We start from the raw sequence: 19,583 nt of genomic DNA, 5'->3' as shown, positions 1-19,583 counted from the left end.
AGAGTACATGTTGATTTGCACCATTAAAGCAGTTGAGCTGCATGTACACACAGTGCTGGGAACATGGGAATACTTTAAGTTACTTATATAAAGAACTTCTCTTCAAGTAATGAAGGTGTGTTCCTTGAACCCACAACATAAACACCATGCTACACAGAATATTTCAAGTGTTGCTCCACATAGACACAAAGAGATGTCAACACTTATACAGGCCTACTGCACCACGTTCAGTGCTATCTAATTTTGTGATTTTTACAAAAAAAAAAAAAAAAAAAAAAAAACTCTTCAACATACAAAAATGAAACCATATATCAATAAATTGTGCCTAACTGACATTATTCAATTATGCTGCAGATCCATGTCGCCCCCAGCAGCGGCGGGAGAGCACCCTCTGGTGGCAACCTGCAGTCTCAATCTCTTCTCTCTCAACACGTTATAGTGAGGGGAAGGCATGGTTAACACAATACAAAGATACACTTGCCTAGAATCGAACCACAAACCTTCGTGTTGTGAGGCAACAGCACTAACCACTAGATAGTAAAAGAAACTTTTTTAAACACACTTTCAAGTCTACTCACTGTTGTCATTTATTTCACTGAGTTTTTGAAGAACTCACAAGCCTTTTACTATTTCAGTTTTAAATACAAAGACATGTGGCCAAGATTAAAACTTCCTAGTTTGGATTGAGTGAGCTGATCATGACGACTGTAGTCAAATAGCTATGCGTTTAAATAAGTTTGGTATACCACTTTATTCTTTCATTTAATGAATTTAACTTTTATGTACCGATAACAGGTGCCAAGTACCAGAAGCTCTGACGTGAAGATGGACACCTCAGACATGACTCAAAAATCATGAGAAAGTGATGACCCCATGAAGACCTCAAAATGAGGATTATTTTTTCAGTGTTATCGTTGCAGAAAGTATTGCATACTTGTGTTAGTGGCTGTGGTGGTTTGTCACCTTTGCCGTTGCAAAAATATGAACTGTTAAAGTGGACAGTTAGGTAACGACTCATAAAGCAGCATTTGTGAGAAAATACCGTGCAAAAGATACAGGGGTATTTTAAGGGCACAGGGTAACACGTTTTTGTAGATGAACACAAACTAAGGTGTTACCTGAATTTTTTTTTTTTAAATATATATAACAATGTATACATACAAAATACAAAGCTCGAGGCTCAAACTTCATGTCCAGAACAAAAAAGTACTATATATAGATATATATATATATATATATATATATATATATATATATATATATATATATATATATATATATATATATATATATATATATATATATATATATATATATATATATATATATATTATATACATATATATATTAAAGTTCATACTCTGTGCATACGTTTTTGGTCCTCTGGGCTTTGGCATTTGTGCAATAATTTAAGGAGATTCGAGGACAACAGTGACTTAAATACAATAAATTTTGGCTTTTGATTTAAATGCTTACAGCTATGAATGTGATATTTGGCTAACAACAATATTAAATTTAACACAAAAAACTTTTTTTTTGAGGGGAGACTCTTCGTAGCAATACCAAAAATAATATCTTTACAATCAATTCGTACTTCTATAGAAAGCTTTCCATTCACAAACAATGTTATATCTGTCCAAAAAATCTGTGTGGGCACATTCTCAAAAAAGATAAACAAGTGATTCTTCAGCACAATGACAAAAGGTGCAAAGTGGGTCAACATTTACACAATATTTTGAAAATACCCTGTTAACAGGATACTCTTTTTAAAAGGATTCAACTCAGATAGATATAGCTATTAAATTATTAGATATTTTTATCTACCTTCAGGGCTCAAACTAAACCTTAAATGTGAATTATGTCCTATCAAGTCTTGCAATGAATTACAAATAGCAGGAATCCCTGTAAAGCAAAAAGTTAAATATTTAGGGGTCATCATCACAAAAGATGAAAACAAAAGACAAATTGAAAATTTTAATCCTCTGATTTTGTTAATTCAAAAAAAATTAATATGTGGTCTCAGAGAGACTTGTCAATCACTGGAAGAGTTTTGCTCTCCAAAGCCGACGGACTATCAAGTATGATGTAAGCCTGCTTAGCTCTTGATGTGCCAAATGATATAAATGCACAAGTAGGTAAGCTTTTATTTAATTTTATATATGTGTTACCTGAATGTTTATGCGTAGAATTAATCTGTGACACGCGACCCGTTTGCTACGTCAGGCCGTGCTCATTTGCATGAAGCGCACGCGCAGGGTGGAAGTTGAGTGGACGGCGGACACAGTTGTCTTCAAGCAAGCTAGACGAAACACCCGGACAACCTTTCTAACCCTTTTCAAATACCTACAATGTTGAAAAATAATGACGACATGACACACACGTGTCTCTGAAGTAAACTGGATAATTCTTCAGTGTTACCAAGTAGCTGTCAACTTACAAACCTAGCCTGTTAGCTGGATGGCTAGTGATAATGAACTGTTATGCATTGTCGGACAATCAGCTTCTGTTACTCCGGCTCATGCTCCTCTAGCCATCTTGCTGTCAGTGACGTGACTCTTTGAGCTTACGACATGATATGTCTGCATAACTTTTTATCCGCTGGATGTTTAATTTCCACAAAGACAACACAATGGACAGCGAACGCAGCAACTGCAGGCCCCGGACTGGAGACAATAGCAAGCTAACCTAGCTAGCTGTAAACTGTAGTGGCTGCTAAGCTTGCTGAAAGCGGTCCTGTCTGGTGCATGTCTGGAGCCCCTTTGACAACATCTAGGTACGTTTTTAACACACCATGCTTCTGGTCAATGTGTTTGGGTCGTATTTTTCACGTGATCATGATTATGAAGTGCACTGCAGACAGTGAAAAAAGCAGAACAAACTTTGTTTACTTATTGTTGAATCAGCTCCTGTTAGCATACTCAGGAGAAGCTAACTTTAAGTTAGTTGGCCATTGATTTAAAGACAGAATAAAGTTTGAGAAAATCGAGCAGATGGATATATAATGCCTGCCAATATTAGAGTTTTGAAAAGGGGGGATTTTCTGGGGTAAAATCGGTTCATATCAGCAACTCTGTCCACATACAATGGTAGCCAAAATTATGAGAACATTTGACATATCGAAGGGTTTTCGGTTGTTTTTGTTGAATTGGCCATTAAAACACCAACAAACTAATGACACAACTGCAAAATCATCAGTAGGTTCTGTAAACCACAGAGAGCCACCATAAGGTGATTTTAGTCATTTTCCTTATGAAAAGGAACATTGAAATGATGGAGTGCAAATTAAGTGGACAGATCTGTTGTACATTTCAAAGGAAAGCTTTTGGCTTGCGCTGTAGAAGGCATGGTATAACATTAGTGTTGAAGTTTTCTGAAATAATATTGGCACCATGCCAGAGACTTTTGCTGCTGTAGCTGATGAAAAAGACAGAGAAACCAATTAGAAACCAAATGTTAAATTATAGATAGATTAAACAGTAGGACCCACTTCATGTGTGTTACTTACAGAGCAACCGTCTGCATGTGAATGCACATTTTGAAATAAAACTATGATTTGGAAAATAAAAAGGTCAATATTTTCATATGCATCAGGCGTTTAAACAAATGTGTCCCACACTATGATTCTAAACTACTGTATAGTAAATGAAATAAACAAATTTGTGCAAAAATACCTAACAACATCATTCCCAGCACCCTGATAAATTATTATCAAAACTGTAGCTGCCTGTCTCTGTCTGTGTTTACATGCTGTCAGAGAGGAAATCATGGATCAGACCAACTACAGGGAGAGGGGTAGGTGGATTTTTTTGAAGGTTGGAAAGTGGAGGACCTGCTTTGACTTGAAAAACTTTCAAAGATTACAGGACAATTCTTTAAAAAAATGTGGGATTATCAGTGGAAAATTACAAGTACGGAGTACATTTGGAGACAGCGTTCAAGGCAGGAGACTGCCATCCAAGTCAGGAGCGTTGGCTGGTCTGATACAAGAAGTTAAACTGCTTGTTATTTGGACGTATTCATGTGAGATTAACATTGCTGTATCACGTAAAGTGTGTGTAATGTTGGCCCCTGTGAAGTAAGCCAAGGGATCTTAGACAAGTAATGTATGAATAAATAATCTTAATGTTGTTCGTCTTAGTTCATGTAGTACAAATGTGTAGTTAACACTTGAATTTGCTTTTTTCTAGATTTTTCCGGCATCTGAACTATGTTGGAGTGTCGTTCACAACATCAGCACTCACCATAAGTGACATCTGCCACCCTTTGAGGTGCCCAGACCACAGATCTGAAGGATATGTCAGACCAAATCACAGCAACATGTAGCATACCTTTGTTCCAACACCAAACTGTTTGTTACCAAGACCCAGGACCCCAGCAGCCGAGCTCTGACATCATGTCCTCACAATCCAAATGGATGAACAACAGCATTGACGATACTGATCTTGTCGTATCTGAGGAAGGGCTCAGTAATGGCACCTGTGAAGTTGAGACCCTGGTAGTATTACGCTGTCATGATGATAGTGGGGATGTGACTATTGAAGCTGATCCTGTGCTTAGCAATGATGAAATGTCAGAGTTCTCCAACAGCGACCTCTCTCTGCCAGAAGTTTGCATTTCTACCAACAGCAATAGTTTTGAAGATGATATGAACTATGAGGTCCAGCAAGCATACAAAATATTCTCTGGCCTTCTCTTGGAGAAGCACAAAAGCATCACTACGCCGTTCCTCCATCCCATTGGTCACCAGGAGGCTCAGCATGGAATTGGAGGGGTCAGGGGCTGGGGTCAGTCCCAGCTCAAGCAGTCCATGTGTTTGCGAAGGATGGAGGAGAAGTTCATGAACCAAGAGTATGACACCATCACAGAGTTTGTTGCAGACTTCAGGCTGATGTTGGAAAACTGTTATCGCTGCCATGGGGTGGACCACTGGATCTCCAAACAGGCTCAGAAGTTGGAAATCATGCTGGAGCAGAAGCTCACATTGCTTTCCAGGTAAACATAATTAATCTAAATAGCTGACCACATTACACAGTTCATCTGAACAATTATCCAGCTCCGTTATTTGCATTATGAGTTAATTTTAACAGGGTGACAACTGTTATTCTACGAGCTGGGGTATTTTTCATGAGCATGTGATGGTGATCAATTGTTAGGTTGCTCAGTTACACCAGCAGTGTGAAGAAATGACTGTTTTGCCTTCAAAAAAACAGGCTTCAAGCAACTTCCCATTGGTCATTGTAAAGAATCATTTTCATTTTCTTTGTGTCTCTTGGACAAGGACTCTGCGTGAGAAGACCACATTGGCAGTGACTTCCAAAGGACGCTTTGGTGCAGAAGAAGAACGGGGTTCAGGGGGGACTTCTACAAGGAGGAGGCTGGCACCTCGTAGTCTGGCTACTCTTACTGTAGGTGGGCATGAGTCTATCATGGTCCAGACTTTAAGACTAGAGGAGCAACAGAGGGTCAAGGATGAGAAGAGGTGAGTGAATTTGAACACTGGAATTTGCTGAAGTTTCAAAATGAAACATTATTTTTGTAATTTGTTTTAAAGTGAACGTTCCATTTTTCTCCTATTTTCTGGCATTGTAGGCAACGTGAACTTGAAAAGAAAGAGGCAGAGGAAATGTCAGCCAAAGAAGTTGAGGAGTGGGAGCAGAATTTACTGTCGCAAGCGTCCCTCCACACTGTGGACACACTTTGGGAACTCCCTGCTATCGGGCACTTCCTCTGCCTTGCACAGACTGCCCTTAACCTCCCAGAGATAGTATTTTTCGAGCTTGAGCGTTGTTTGTTGATGCCCCGCTGCAGCCTCCTCCTGTCCAAAATCATGTCTTCCCTACTGTCCCCACCCCAGCGGAGGGCGACCCTGCACCGCAGACCTGCCCTGCCTTACCGCCGCTGGGAGTCCGAGCTCAGGCAGCGGGTGATGGGCTGGTATCGAGCTATTGGTGCCGCCCGTGATCAGCAAGGTCGGGCGGAGCAGCTTGGGCTCTGCCACCAGTTTTTCAGGACACTTGGGGAAGTGAATCCTTTGATAGAGAAACCCTTTCACTTGCTACCCTTCTACCAGCGAGTATGGCTTTTGAAGGGGCTGTGTGACCATGTGTATGAGACACAGAAAGATGTTCAGGAGGCTCTGCTATCCCAGCCCATTCATGAATGTAGGGAGTCTATTTTGGGCTATGATAGTAAGGAGAATGCTTACATCCATTTTCCACATTTCTGTGGAGCAGACCTGAGAATCTATCGCCAAAGCCCCAGCACACCCCCAGCACTTCCTCTCCCTTCTTCATGGGTCAGAAGAGTTGAAATGGAGCCTGTGACAGAGGGCGAGGAGTCAGATGGAATGAAGGATAAGGGGCTTAGAAATGAAAAGGGGTGTTATGGGGATAAAATGGACACAGGGGAGTATGGTGATTTTGGAAATGGGAAAGCAGAATCACATATGAGTTTCACCGGGGAAGATGGGGAAGATAAAGAACAGTTAAAATCTTGGTCACTAAAAGAGGAGGTTTCTGATTCAATGTCCTCTGATGAAGACTCTTGTGAAGATGCTAAAGTGGATTTAAACACTAACTCCGTATCCTCATCACATGCAAGTCCAGTCAGAGGAAGTGGCTTGAAAATGAACTTAAAAGAAGAGATGGTGCATCAATCCAAGAAACACACATCAAAACAGGAACAGGGCTTTACATTGGGTTCAACGCGCACCATCAAAGCAGAGACAAAAGAGCCCTGTCTGAGTGTTGGCGAGCACTGTTACATGGGCAGGTCACCTGCTCGATCAGTGGATGTGGCCTTTACACGCAAACCAGCGGGGCTCAAAGTGGAGGGAGAAAGTCTCACTCAGGGACACTATGGATCTTCCTGTTTGGAATGTTGTAAACATGAAACAGATGATCTCAAATCTGAGGATTATAACTGCTCATGTGGCACATCAAGGCTAGCAACGCACTTATCATCCGAGAGCGCTCAAAACTCAAGTGAAGAGAAGGTGAATGACAAAATCTGGACTAAGAAAAAAAAGCGGAAGAAAAAGCGAAGGAGGGAACAGCTGCCGAGGGTGAAAGGCGAGCACAAGCAGCTGCAGCACGTGGACAGGATGAGGCTGTCCCCAGTTGAGACTGCCAAGTCTGCACTGCGGCGAGTTTCAACAACCATCAAAAGAAAAGAGAAGAAGAAAAGACACAAAACAGGTAAGAAAATAAAATTAACAATCATGATTCATAAAAATCTACAGATTTTCTTGTGTTCATAGCTATAGTTCCACATCTAAATCTTCTTTTCTGTTGAGTTCCTTTTTCTCATATAGCCGCTGGATTAAATGACTGCTATCTTGTTGATAGGAAAGAGGGTCGGCACTACAAAGAAAATTGAAGATGAACTGTCAGTTGAGCCATCATTTCAGGTAAACAAAGTCATACTTGGTTACAAACCCTATTTTGGGATTTTGGTTGGATTGCCCAGCATTCAGAAGAGACACGAGTCTGTAATGGAAATCACTGCACGGGCTCAAACCACACTGAGAATCTACCGTTAAAGATAGATAGGCAGAGGTTCAATCTGTTTTATTTATTCATTTATTTGTTTATTTATTTTTTTACAGCTGGTTTGCACCAGTCTTGAGGAATTGCGGGACTTGATCAGTAAAACAGAAGATGAGCTTGATGACCTTGAGAGCACCAAAAAGAGACTGGTAGAGGACAAACACAGTTCTTTTTTGAAGCTCTTCTCACATATTCAAGAGCCTACTGTATAAGTTGTTTTTAGTTCAATTTGATTTTGACTGGATTCCTTTTGAACATTTGAATTGTCAGGGTCGGTGGTATTATCGGAGAGAAGCAGTAAAAGATCTCCACAGCACTCTGATCAGATTGCTAAATGAGCTGTCTCCCTGGGAGCCCAAACTTGTAAAGGCCTACCAAAGGAACAGGTACGTTGGCACTATAACGATATATCTCTCCTGAAGTTTTTTCAATCTAAATTTTGTTCTAGTATTTGAAACAGATCAGATTTTTTTGTTTGTAGATCTTTACACAGTCCTTACTTCCTATTTCTGTTTTTACTTCTACACAAGGCTTCGTTTAAAGAAGGAGTTTGAGGACTTCAAGAATCACCCCGAGTATAACAACTTTGTACGAGAGGAGTGTATATCGTCGTCGTCATCATCAGATGATGACGATGATGAAAGTGGTTATGGGAAGGAGACATCTTTGCACTCAGATCACTACAGAAGATCAGAAGAGGAGGACCTGGAACATGTGGTTCCTAGAGGTCTTTGGAGTGGAGGTAAGACACCTTTAATCACCTTACTCATTTCAAGTTTGAAAAGTATGATCTAAGGAAGATTTCTGTTTGCTTTCCTTGGTCCTAAAGGCTGCATTTTAGTTAAACAATTCTGAAGTCATCTCGTGTCTCAGATGAGATAATATGATGAAGCCCAAGTCAATACTTGGTGTTTAACCTGTATTAAAGGTTCATATATCTGTTCATCTTTGAAATACAGTTGTCATGTCTTTCCAGCAAGCACCAGGGAGTTAACAGAGTCCTCTGAAGAAAGAACAATGTCCCAAGCACTTCAGAATCACCTGAAACAACCCTCAGACATCCCAGAGAAAGGCATTCATCAGCTGGAAAAACTGCATAGCACATCTTCTCCTGACACCAGGCCACCATCCAGATCTGAACTGCCCCCATCAACTCAATCAGGGGATTCAAACTCAGCTTGGGCAGCAAGGCTATCATCCAGACCCCCAATCCTCCACTCCACCACTGGACTACCTAAAGGCTACACACCCATACCCACCCTCTTGGCTAAAAGCGTGGGAAACAAAGTGACCTTAATGAAACGGCCTGCTGATTGCCCAGGGGCCAATGACATAAACAAACAGAGAAAAGAGTCATTGGCATCCCTGCCTACCTCTACGGTAGCTACCACAAAATTTACAAAAGCACAAAAATCGCCGTCCAGTTCCCCTCAGAACCCAAAACAAACACAAAGACCACAGCAAACAGAAGTAGTAAGACACACAGGGATCACAACAGCGTCGGCAGCTCCTCCTTACTCACCACAGGCCAAAACAACCCAAACCATACCAAAAAGTTCTACCCAAGTGATTTACAAAGTACCTGAGAGGTTGAGTCACATTGTTCAGAAAGACAGCAGCTCTCCAGTCAAGATCTCCGTTCACCCTGTCCTGGACCATAATACTGGGGAGAAGATCATGCAGCAAGTAGTGATTTTGCCTTCTAACCTTCTTGTTAAAAATACTGAAGATAAAGGGTCCTCTTTAGATCAGCAACAGTGTAAGGGCATTCAGGTCCCAGTCTCTAAAATGGCCAGTCCCTTATGTATGTCCACAAATGTGCCTGGGTTCACCATTCCTGAAAACAAAGTTGCTGTTCAGCAAGCAGCTCCTCTAAACGATGCCCCTTCACCTTCTGTTTGCCCTTATCTGCAACAGGGGGCCACAAACACAGCTGGGTCCAAGCTCATGCAAGTCTGCACTTCTCATGGTAGCACAACACAAGTTATCCCACCAAAGCCCTCAACAAACCTAACTTCCACTGACCCTATTAAATCTACAATACCTAAACAGGAGCTTAAGACTGTGTGTATCAGAGACTCTCAGTCTATTTTAGTTACAACAAGAGGAGGCAACACAGGCATTGTCAAAGTCCAGACATCCTCAGACAAGAATGTGCTCGGCTCTTCATCCTCCACTCCAGTCATCACTATTTCACCTCAGTTTAAAGCCTTTCTTGTATCCAAGACATCACAGACTCTTCCCTCTCAGACATCCTCTTGCACCATCCCAGCAGTAACTGGAATGCAACCTCAACAAGTTCCTTCAGTATTAACACCCCCTTGTAGTGTTACATCTCCTGTGTGTACTGCTGTGACTGGTAGCCTTCATTTCCCAGGTACAAGATGCCAGTCCTCAGCCACTACTGTTGCTCCAATTCGAGGCTCCATCACCTCATCTGGCTCTACAGTTGGAACAAAGATTGGCCAGCAAGTGCAGGTGGCTGCTGCTGATTCTCCTTTTCAAGCCTCTTTAGTAAAAAACACTGTTGTTGTCCCATCACTGAATAGTTCTGGTGTCCCACAAAAGACTGGCATGAAACGGCTAAGTCAGGATGACAGACCCCAATTTACAAAATTCATCTTAGTAAGTCCTACTTCTTCCTCCACATCAAATGTGGCATCATCCAAGAGTATGCTCTCTTCTGCAAATCCAGTTCCTACTTCAAGAGTCATGTTTATCAGCCAGCCCACAGTAACATCACCAATCGCCCCCAAGGGGAGTGATCAAAAGCAGGGGAGAGCAGCAGGGGCTGGAGGACAGCTACTGACCACGCCCTTACAAAGTCATGCTTTAAAAACGGGAGTAAGTCCTGTACAGGCAGTTGGCGGGGTCAAAAACATCACTCTGCCTTCAGGTGGGTTTGTTGGTGTTATATTTTATTGGTTCTCTCTGGTTAGATTAAGCTATACATTTTTTTTTTAAATTTGAAACTATATTTATTTGTTGCTGTTAAATGAAATACTTTTTGTGCCTCTCCAGGGGTTCAAATACAGTTGACAGGGAAGACAACTACCATTGGACAGACGATTGGCGCCCTTTCACGTTCTCCCTCAAAGAGCACGCCAGTGTCTGGTTCAATTTCAAGCTGCCCAACAGCCACTACAGCTGGGCCTGTCCCTGTCATAACTTCAAACACCATCCCAAGCTGTTCTGCTCAGTTTGCTTCTCACACTTCTTCAACCACCAGTCCAAAACTCCAGGATATTCCATCCTTTCCTGTTATACCCTCATCAAGCTCTTCCACATCCATATCTACTACTTCCACACCGCCTGCAGGAAATGTAATAAAGAGAGAGATCAGTATACTGTCCAGTGACTCCCCTGCTGTGCAGAGCAGCCCAGCCCAAACCTCCAGTGTCATCCGTCAGCCTTTTAAACCGACAGGTGGCAATGGAAGTGGTAAGGAATCACTCTCCTCTTCCTCTGAATTTGCTCTCCCTAAAAGCCATCCCACCCTTCCCTCAGCAACAGCGACCAACACTTCGGTCACCACCTCTGCGACTGGAACAATACAACAAAGGATAGTCATCAACACTTCTACACCTCTCGCTGCAGGAACACAGATCCTCCTCAATAATGCCCGCTTTGTAGTCCCTCCCCAGGGTTTGGGTCCAGGCAGCCACGTCCTCATCATCTCCAGTCCATCACCACAACAAGTGCCTATTGACAGTGTGGCCAGCATAGCCACATCAGTACCTCCCCAAGGAGTTAGCCAAGCTACTCCTGCCCCTCAAGCATCAGTTTTACCACAATCACCAGTTAGGCAGCCAGGTGTGCCAGCCCTAAGTTCTCCATTTGTAGCATTCTCATCTGCTAGGAGTCCAGCAAAGACTCCCAGTGTCATCCCTGTCCAACCAAAAACCCTAAGCTCAGTGTTAACAAGCGAAACTAATGTGTCTGCTTTGCTGAGGATGCCAGGAAGCTTTACATCACCTCCAGGAAGTTCACCTTCTCTGGTTTCATCCCAGCCCAAGTTGGTTGGTATACCAGCGCTAGTTTCTCCCAGTGCCCCTGTTCTTGGCTCTGCACTAGCAACTATCAGTTTAGCTGCTGGAGCACCAGTGCAAGCTGAAAGTTCACCTACAGTAGCACCCACTTTGTCCAGAGTGTCAGCACCCCTATCATCCTTCCCTCTGTTACCCGGTCCATCAGCTGTCCCTCTGACCAGCTCTGTCATAACAGTACCTGCAACCAACTCTTCAGCTGGTACACCTGCTTTGCATTCTTCTGTTCCTGCCCAGCCAATGGTTTCAGGCCCAGGCACACAGCCCAGACCCACCGCAATTGGAATTGCCTCACACTCCAATTCTATGACCCAGGCTGTAGTGCACACAGGGCTGGGAAACACATCTTTCAGAAAAACGGTTGCTGCAGGATTGCAACCAGTTCTGACTGGCATTAGGACACAAGTTTTACCAACAGTGGCTGTCCCACCGATTGTAAGCACAGTGCCACGGATGCAGACACTACCTATTGCTGCAATTCCACCTCCTGGAAGCACTGTCAACACCTGTGCAACACCCCCTGTTGTGACCACACCTTCACCAAGCAGCACTGTAATAATCAGTCCAGGACAAACAAACTCTGCACTGAAGACGAACAACAGCATCCACCCACCTGTTGGTCTGACCAATCAAGCACTTGGAAGGCACTGTCTGCTGACCTCATCCTTAGGGTTGCCATCAAAGCTACTTATTAGTCCTGATGGAGCTGTTTTGAGCACAGTTCAGGGCCAGGTCAGTGCAGCAGAGCTGACCACTTGCCCAAAACCACTGAATGCACCACTCGCAAGGTCCACTGGAGCAGTTCACACACATGAATCTTCTTTACAGGCAGACAGAAAGTGCACCAATTAACCAAGACTGTGTCAGGTATGCAAGAACTTGGACTTATTTTCAGTTGTTTAGTCTTGGCAGGAATAACCATTGCTTGTAGCAATCCTGGAAGTATTTTAAGAGCTGCCTTCCTGTTGTAGCTGAACTTGCATTTAGGACACAGTTGGTCATCTCTGATTACATCCTGTCTTAGATAAACTCAATCAGACGTACTTTGCATACTCTGATAGTTATTCTCAGTGAACTGTTGAGGTTGCTCTCAGATGAATGTTATACACTCTTGACTTTCCTTTTTTTACTTAATGGCCAGTAATGACAGCTGTCATACAAATCAGAACAGGAGTAGTAATAAAACAATTTTAATTCAAGCTTTTGTAATACTTTTGGATACCAGTAGATTCTGCTTCAAGAAATTAAATTTGGATACTAAACTCTGCTTTATCTGTTAGTCTGAACAACTGTCTGTGCTCAAATTCTGTCACATGGTCCTTTGTTCAATCAGTAACTGTTTTGAAACTACAATTTAAGTTTTAGAAGTATGAATATACTGATAGAGGAATTTGTACTATGTTTGAGCCCATATAAGATCTTTTGAAGTCACATTTATTTATTTTTACCATATAGATTTTTAAAGTATTTACTAGGTACATTCTTTTGGAACAAATGCGGACATTACTGCATGGAAATAAACAATGCAACTGTCCTCAACAACTGTGTTTGAACTGCTTCCTCACACACAGACTCTAGTGGGATCATTTTTATTGCTAGGTGAAACATCCTACTGTATATACATCGTGCTTATTCATTCGAGTAATTTTACAAAGTGAGGGATACAATACTTTCTCTTATTGGTATATTTAGCATTGAAGCAGAAAAGCACAAGAAACCATAATGAAGGTGGCACCAGATTATACACCATCAGACATGAGATTGAATTCAGTTTGTTCTCCAGTATCTTCTCTGTCTTTGTCCATGCTGCAGAAGTCCTTCAGGGGGTGTAGGGGGGAGGCAATGGTACTGAAGAAATCTTTTCATAGGCTGGGGGGGCATTAGCAATCTGTGGAGGAGACACAAAAAACTAATAAAAGAACTACAAATGAAAGAGAATTTTACCTGTGCACATCATCTAAAAAAAATACAGATCCTCTGTCATGTTTTTGTAGTATGATGCCTTTCTCGTGTCTAAATTGTAAACATCTTTCAGTCACTGGTTTTAGAAACCATTTCTTTGTTTGCTATTCTCTGTATCAGAACTTGGGTATCCGCTCTAAATCTGCAACTCCCTCTCATATGAGAGCCTGCTGACCCAGTCCATCTCCTTTGACATTTCCTGCAGACTTGGAAACAAATGCCTCCCATGGAAAGAAACTTTTTTTAATTGCCCACCACTAGTCTGGTGACACAATAATCTCTTCTTCAGGCATCCATTACATCACCTTCACGTGCTCCACAATGCGTTCAGAGCTGTGAGGCTTTGTACTAAGTACCCCTCTTTCATGGATTTAAAGTTGCACAGACTTTGAGTCTGACCCCTAGTTAACTGTTGTTCAGGGGGTATCAAACAGTAGATTTCACTAAAATAGTTTGAAATAACTCCTTAAAGTGCTGTGTTTTTAGATAAGTTATTCATTTTTTATTTTTTTTTTACCTGACAGTAAAAATATTTTCACTGAAAAGCAATCAGATCCCTCACCGGAGGTTGGAAGCTGCCAAAGTTTGCTAAAGCCATCTTGTTGTCTGCAGACGGTCCTTCCTCTGAGAACTGGCCTCCTGTGAATCCTGGTGACCCTGATCTAGGGGTCTATGGTGTAGAAAAACAAGAGAAAAAAAAGTTTCATCATCAATTTGAGTAAAAAATCTGCTTCTAGGAATATGAGAAAATGCTATAAAGGAGTCACACCTGCATCATATGATTACAGCCCTCACAGTTAGTTCAGAATGTAGAGTTAAGTAATGTTAGATTGTCTCACCCTGATTATTTTGTATCCACTTCTCTTCTTGAAGTACCAGCAGCCCAGGATAAGGAGAGCTGCAATGATGACCACCAGCAGAACTATACCCACTGCCCTGTGTTGAACAGCACATTTGACACCAAGACACAAAGGAAAGTTGAGTTATTGCTTTTATTTTAGCCAAATGTATTTATTTAACAAAAGAAAAACTCAACAATGATGGTTTGAAGATAAAACACAGGAGGTGTTGACTAATTCACATACTCCTCAGCTCTGACGTGTTCTCCTCGCCTGCTGCTGGCAAAATAAATGTTGAAATCCCCACGAGGCATCCCGTGTGTGTGGTTACACCGCATGAAGCTGAAAGTCAACAGAAAATCACTTAATCACCTTATCACAATTAGAGTACAAACTACTACAATGTTGTAACACAGTGACTTTCTAAAACTCTTTCATATAATTCATATAATTCCTATAATCCTTTTCGTAATGTTGCTCCAGTTTGAGAACAGTGAATATGATAAATATACACGGTCTGTTATACCTGCTGCCGTTTTATCTCCAAAGCAGTAGGCCAAGGTTATGGTCAAATTATCAGTCTGGACACACTTTACCATGAAGTCAAGCACTGTAAAATTAATTTGTTGACCTTAGAAAATGATTTCCAACTGTTATTTTTGCAAGGCAATTTAGATTGTCTTGAGTTATGCTTAACAATGACAAACAATCTCAAATGTGCAATAGATCTAATAGTTGCAATGTGTAAACTCTTACATTTGCACAGACACGTTCCGAAAAGTTCACACTTTCAAACATAACTATGGCAGGAAGCATGCATTTTCCAGGAAATATCAGTATTGATTTCAAAAACCAACAGGTGTTAAAGAGTAGAAATGTTGGAATATTACCCTATCACTTTAACCAGGTTGTCAATGCTATATCATAGCTAGTAGGTATAAGCATCACCTGTTGCAAACTTCTATGTGATGCCCAGAAAAGCTCTGCAGTATCACTTTATATATATAAAAAAAACATCAAATAAAGTCTACATAATTCCTCATTAAAAGCAATATTGATCTTGACACAATGCAAAGTGCTCAAAGCCTACGAGTCAATGAACAGGGCAAACAAAGCATCAACTTACCAAATGAGATAATTTGATTAAAGAATACAGTTCCTCTGGCTGAGATGCCTTCTCTCATAGACTGGGTCCTTAGAGCTCTGTGTTACCACAATCCTCAAATATCTCTCCTCCGTTTGCCAGCGAGCAGAGGGGCAGAAAACCCTCATGACCGTCACGGGTTAGAAGCTCATGGTTTAAACCCATTGAAGCAGAGTAATTACCGTGAAACCCCGCGGCCCTCAACGCAACATTATTAGCCAGTCATATGAACGTGTGTGCTTGTATGTGAGTAGGTGTGTGTGTGTGTGTGTGTGTGTGTGTGTGTGTGTGTGTGTGTGTGTGTGTGTGTGTGTGTGTGTGTGTGTGTGTGTGTGGGTGGTATATACAAATATCCTAAGAATATGTTAATCCTACTGCAACACTAAATTATTGCTAAAGTCACACCTTCTACCTGTTGAAATCTAAATAAGAAGTTTGGTAAAGAAGCTACCTGTGCCATGGAAATCTTGTCATCATAAATCCATATGAAAAACAAAAACTACTGCGTCATATTCACATGTTATCTATCGCAAATTAAAAAAAAACCTTTTCAAATTAATGAGTTTATATCTTGGATTCTAAACTTATTTAATTTTTTGTCTGAATAAAACACAAAGACTTTCTAAACAATGGTGAACACAACAACAGTAGGATAGAATTTTCTTTTAAGTGGAGAGAACTTGTTTCATTTTTACATGTTGTTTACATGCAAATGAATTACCCTCAAGTAATTTATATAAATATATAGTTTTATAATTCCATATCCTTTTAAGCATATTTTAGTGCTTTGTATCTTTAAAATATATCCTTGCCTTTTAATTTATTTACTTAAATGTTTTATTTAACTTTTAAGCTTATTTTGAACTTTGAATAAATAAATATGCTTTACAGTTGTGCATAGTTTCTATTCTAAAATATATATATTTTTAAATGTGTTTGCCCTTGTTTTTATTTCATTTCATACACAAGTTTTATTGTATGTTTCCCCATCCCTTTAAAGTGCATTTTATTTGTGTGAAAAGTGCTGTATAAATAAAATTTGATTGAACCTTTTTCACTGCCTTTTCAGTGCTAAGTGCCTGCAGTCTTCTTAAATCCTTTCATTGAGTTAACAAAGTTGTTTCTACTGTTGTGTCTGCTGAACCACTGAAAAAATTACTGGAAAGCATACGAAACAAAAAGTATGGTCCGAAACCCTGTAGAAAGTGTGATGCCCCTGCAGTGCCATCTATGTTTGGTGAAGTCATCTTGGAGGTGTGTCTGACCTGTGCTTTCTTTCTGTAGCACACTGATTGGTGTAACTCAGCAGACCTTGGCTGAAGTTACTTAAACACTTGCAGTCACTAACACTCTCAGTCTCTCTCTTGGCTTCCCTCCTCCTAGGCACATTGTATTTTGTTTCTGGTTGGTTATGTTTTCCTATGTTAACTTTTGCTTTGTTTGCAACCGAAAATATTTACACATATACCTTTCACTCATGCACATCACGCACCACCACTGATTCTACTGACCCTCTTTCCGTAATACTCCATTTTAAATACTAATTTAGTCCTATTTGGTTCAATCCTATTTAATAAAGATTTATTTCAAACAAGGTACATGGTGTTTGTCCCTTTTGTCATGACCTTTTGAGCTGGGGCATGACAAAAGTTAATCCTGAGGAATTCGGAGAGGACACCTAAGTATCGAGAGGCTTATGCTTATTTAGTGCTAAGGGTCAGTAAACGTGCAGAAGGTCAGTAAACTTATCATTGGGCCACATCATTACAAAAAAGTTAAGTCAAAACCTGATGAAATTGGAAGCTTAGAATGGTCTCTTCATCAATAATACCCAAATGTCAAAATTTAACAGAATAAAAAGTCCACAACAAATATGTTAACAGCTGCAGAATAAAGTCTTGCACCTTTTTTCAGTGGACAGAAAGGTACCAAGATAATCTTTCCTGTCAGTACACTGTATGGATAGAGGAAGCCCTGAAGGCATCTCTTTCACTCTCACATATGACACACAGTGTACCACAGGGCTTTCAAAGAGGCTCTTCCTGAATCATAAGGTGCCTCAGCTGACTTTAAACAAATCACCCATTATCACTTAGGAATATTTCTCTTTACTCCTCTCTTCTCTTACTTGCTCATTCTTGTTTTTTCCCCAATCAACCATGCATTTACTCTGAACTGTTGTGCTGCACAGATATTTTCTTCAGTCAATCAAAATGCAGACTTACATCATGCTCCTAACCTCTTAAGACCCAGTTTCCATATATGTGGACATTACATTTCTGCCTCTCAGACCCATGATTCTTCAGTTTTTAAAACTTTGACCTATTAGCCACAATTAGGGATACTGCCAACATCATATTTTGGTGAAACCACAACATTACACCCATTTTAGTGATAAAAACCTTCTTATTTAAGCACAATAACATTAATAAAAAAACAACAACTACAAGATAACTCATAACACAAATAATCAAACTTCCTGTACAATGACCAAGTGTAGTTGTTATACTTATTAGGTCTTACTTATTCCTAATAGCAAAGAGAAATTAAAAAAATGCACACCAGACAAAAGCTAAAGTCTTAAGAGGTTAAATGGGTTGACAGGGTAAGCTGACAGCCCAACTCAGGCCTGACAAAGCAAAAAGTTTGCCTTTGAAAAATATTAAATTTTTGTCCACAAGAGGGAGACCAAACCCAGTTTTTGGAATCTACTTTGGGGAGTCTTAAGCTTAATATCAGAGCTTCAGTTTAACAGCCTCTACAGTATGGATTTTAGCTTTGATTCAACTGATGTTTTAGCAAGTCTGCATCTAAGAACAGATTGTCGCCTTTGACAAACGAAAATAGAGCAAATGCTTGCTTGAGGTGATGCAAAGTAAGATTTCTTCTGTGAAGTCAGCAGTCAGCTGATTGGTTGTTTCTCATGATAAGTCTTTATACATCCACTCTCAATTCTATAGACCTGTCTGAACAAACAGTGAATGACTTCTAAGCAGGATGCTGTTCAGAGAAACAGCCAGGGATGACATCTACTGATAATTGTGACCAGATAGAGTGACGTTCATTCTTCAAATCCACTAAGCACATACATCTCTAGTGGTGATTGACATTTGCTGGTTCTTTCTTTTAACTTAATGTTCATTTATGTAACCAAAATTGAGTTTAAAAAAAAGAGTTCTGTGCATGAATATGAAAGGTCAGTCTGGATCAGTCTCAGCTAACAGCATAGAAGGAGGTGCGTTAGTTGTTATGCAATGTCCTTGGTTGATCCAAAAGATGGTTTTCCAAATAGTGAGTGATGTCATGTGATGTCAAAGGAGATGACAGTTTTTGGAGTGACCACTCCAAAAGTTCCAGAAACCACATACACACCCACTCTAAAAAGCCAGTCTTCACAGCAAAAAAGACACGTCATCAGCCTAATGCAACAAAACACTGGGTCTGACTGGCTATTTTCACTGTGTATCCATGTAAAAATATTTATGTTGCTCAGATTTATAGAATAAAGAGTGTTTGGCAGGGGGCCTCATGTAAAGTTATTTTCTTTACGCTGAATTGATTTAAAAAAGAAAAAAGTCAATTTCTAATGTGTGTTACTTACAGTGTTCCAGACTAAGACAATAAATCTATGATGCTAATCGGTGAGTGTGTGAATACTTTGTTCGAATACTTTGTGCCACCTGTTAATCAAGGCCCCAACTGGGCCACTCTGGTCAACAAGGTCTGTACATGCCCCTGCAGCTATCAGACCAGCTAATAAGCTGTAATCTTACACAGTTAAAAGTTATTTCTTTGATTTAGTGTTTTCACAGTACAATATGTCTTTTTTGGTTATTTTCTTTCTTTCTTTTTTTATTTTTTTTTATTGTCTTACCTCTTGATGTTGGCCATTCTTGGGTTAAGGATCCAAAAATTACTCCATGATCATTTAAACTATCATAATTTTTTTCCAGTGCCTGTTTTAGGACATTATCATGGGAAAGATAAAAAGCCTATAGAAAATTATAACTCGGGACATAGAGTCTTATCACAATTATCAACTGGC

The 19,583-nt window shown here is 40.4% G+C and overlaps 2 protein-coding genes across 3 annotated transcripts; one reads left to right on the top strand and one right to left on the bottom strand.

Annotated features, from left to right (window-relative positions):
• Positions 1-2,233: 2,233 nt before the first annotated feature.
• On the top strand, positions 2,234-13,286 carry brd10 (bromodomain containing 10). Of its 2 annotated transcripts, XM_074690021.1 has the most exons (11): positions 2,234-2,773; positions 3,755-3,792; positions 4,188-4,992; positions 5,279-5,479; positions 5,590-7,196; positions 7,347-7,408; positions 7,607-7,696; positions 7,818-7,933; positions 8,078-8,289; positions 8,524-10,443; positions 10,569-13,286. In XM_074690021.1, the coding sequence occupies exons 3-11, from the start codon at positions 4,295-4,297 to the stop codon at positions 12,443-12,445; spliced, it is 6,783 nt and encodes a 2,260-aa protein (XP_074546122.1). In that variant the 5' UTR covers positions 2,234-2,773; positions 3,755-3,792; positions 4,188-4,294; the 3' UTR covers positions 12,446-13,286. The 2 variants fall into 2 exon arrangements, with proteins under 2 accessions (XP_074546122.1, XP_074546121.1); XM_074690020.1 differs by lacking the exon at positions 3,755-3,792.
• On the bottom strand, positions 13,281-15,783 carry mlana (melan-A). Its single transcript, XM_074690022.1, has 5 exons — positions 15,521-15,783; positions 14,641-14,736; positions 14,395-14,491; positions 14,118-14,225; positions 13,281-13,481 (listed from the first exon to the last, which is right to left on the bottom strand). Exons 2-5 carry the CDS (start codon positions 14,730-14,732, stop codon positions 13,413-13,415), a joined length of 366 nt encoding a protein of 121 aa, XP_074546123.1. The 5' UTR covers positions 14,733-14,736; positions 15,521-15,783; the 3' UTR covers positions 13,281-13,412.
• Between the last annotated feature and the right edge of the window lie 3,800 nt (positions 15,784-19,583).

The sequence above is a fragment of the Halichoeres trimaculatus genome, unplaced genomic scaffold, assembly GCF_033239565.1.
Source record: "Halichoeres trimaculatus isolate MK-OKI-2021-1 unplaced genomic scaffold, fHalTri1.1 fHalTri1_scaffold_16, whole genome shotgun sequence".
Taxonomy (NCBI): domain Eukaryota; kingdom Metazoa; phylum Chordata; class Actinopteri; order Labriformes; family Labridae; genus Halichoeres; species Halichoeres trimaculatus.
The sequence above is the reverse complement of the archived record's forward strand: the minus strand, read 5'-3'. Positions and strand labels throughout refer to the sequence as shown.

Excerpts from the sequence above, each read along its gene's own strand:
- brd10 (XM_074690020.1), top strand. The coding sequence starts at position 4,295 with ATGTCAGACCAAATCACAGCAACATGTAGCATACCTTTGTTCCAACAC. Across the intron at positions 7,934-8,077 it reads AAGGCCTACCAAAGGAACAG|GCTTCGTTTAAAGAAGGAGT; the intron begins GTACGTTGGCAC and ends CTTCTACACAAG. Across the intron at positions 10,444-10,568 it reads AAACATCACTCTGCCTTCAG|GGGTTCAAATACAGTTGACA; the intron begins GTGGGTTTGTTG and ends GTGCCTCTCCAG.
- mlana (XM_074690022.1), bottom strand. The coding sequence starts at position 14,732 with ATGCGGTGTAACCACACACACGGGATGCCTCGTGGGGATTTCAACATT. Across the intron at positions 14,492-14,640 it reads GAACACGTCAGAGCTGAGGA|GGCAGTGGGTATAGTTCTGC; the intron begins GTATGTGAATTA and ends TGTTCAACACAG. Across the intron at positions 13,482-14,117 it reads TTGGCAGCTTCCAACCTCCG|ATTGCTAATGCCCCCCCAGC; the intron begins GTGAGGGATCTG and ends TCTCCTCCACAG.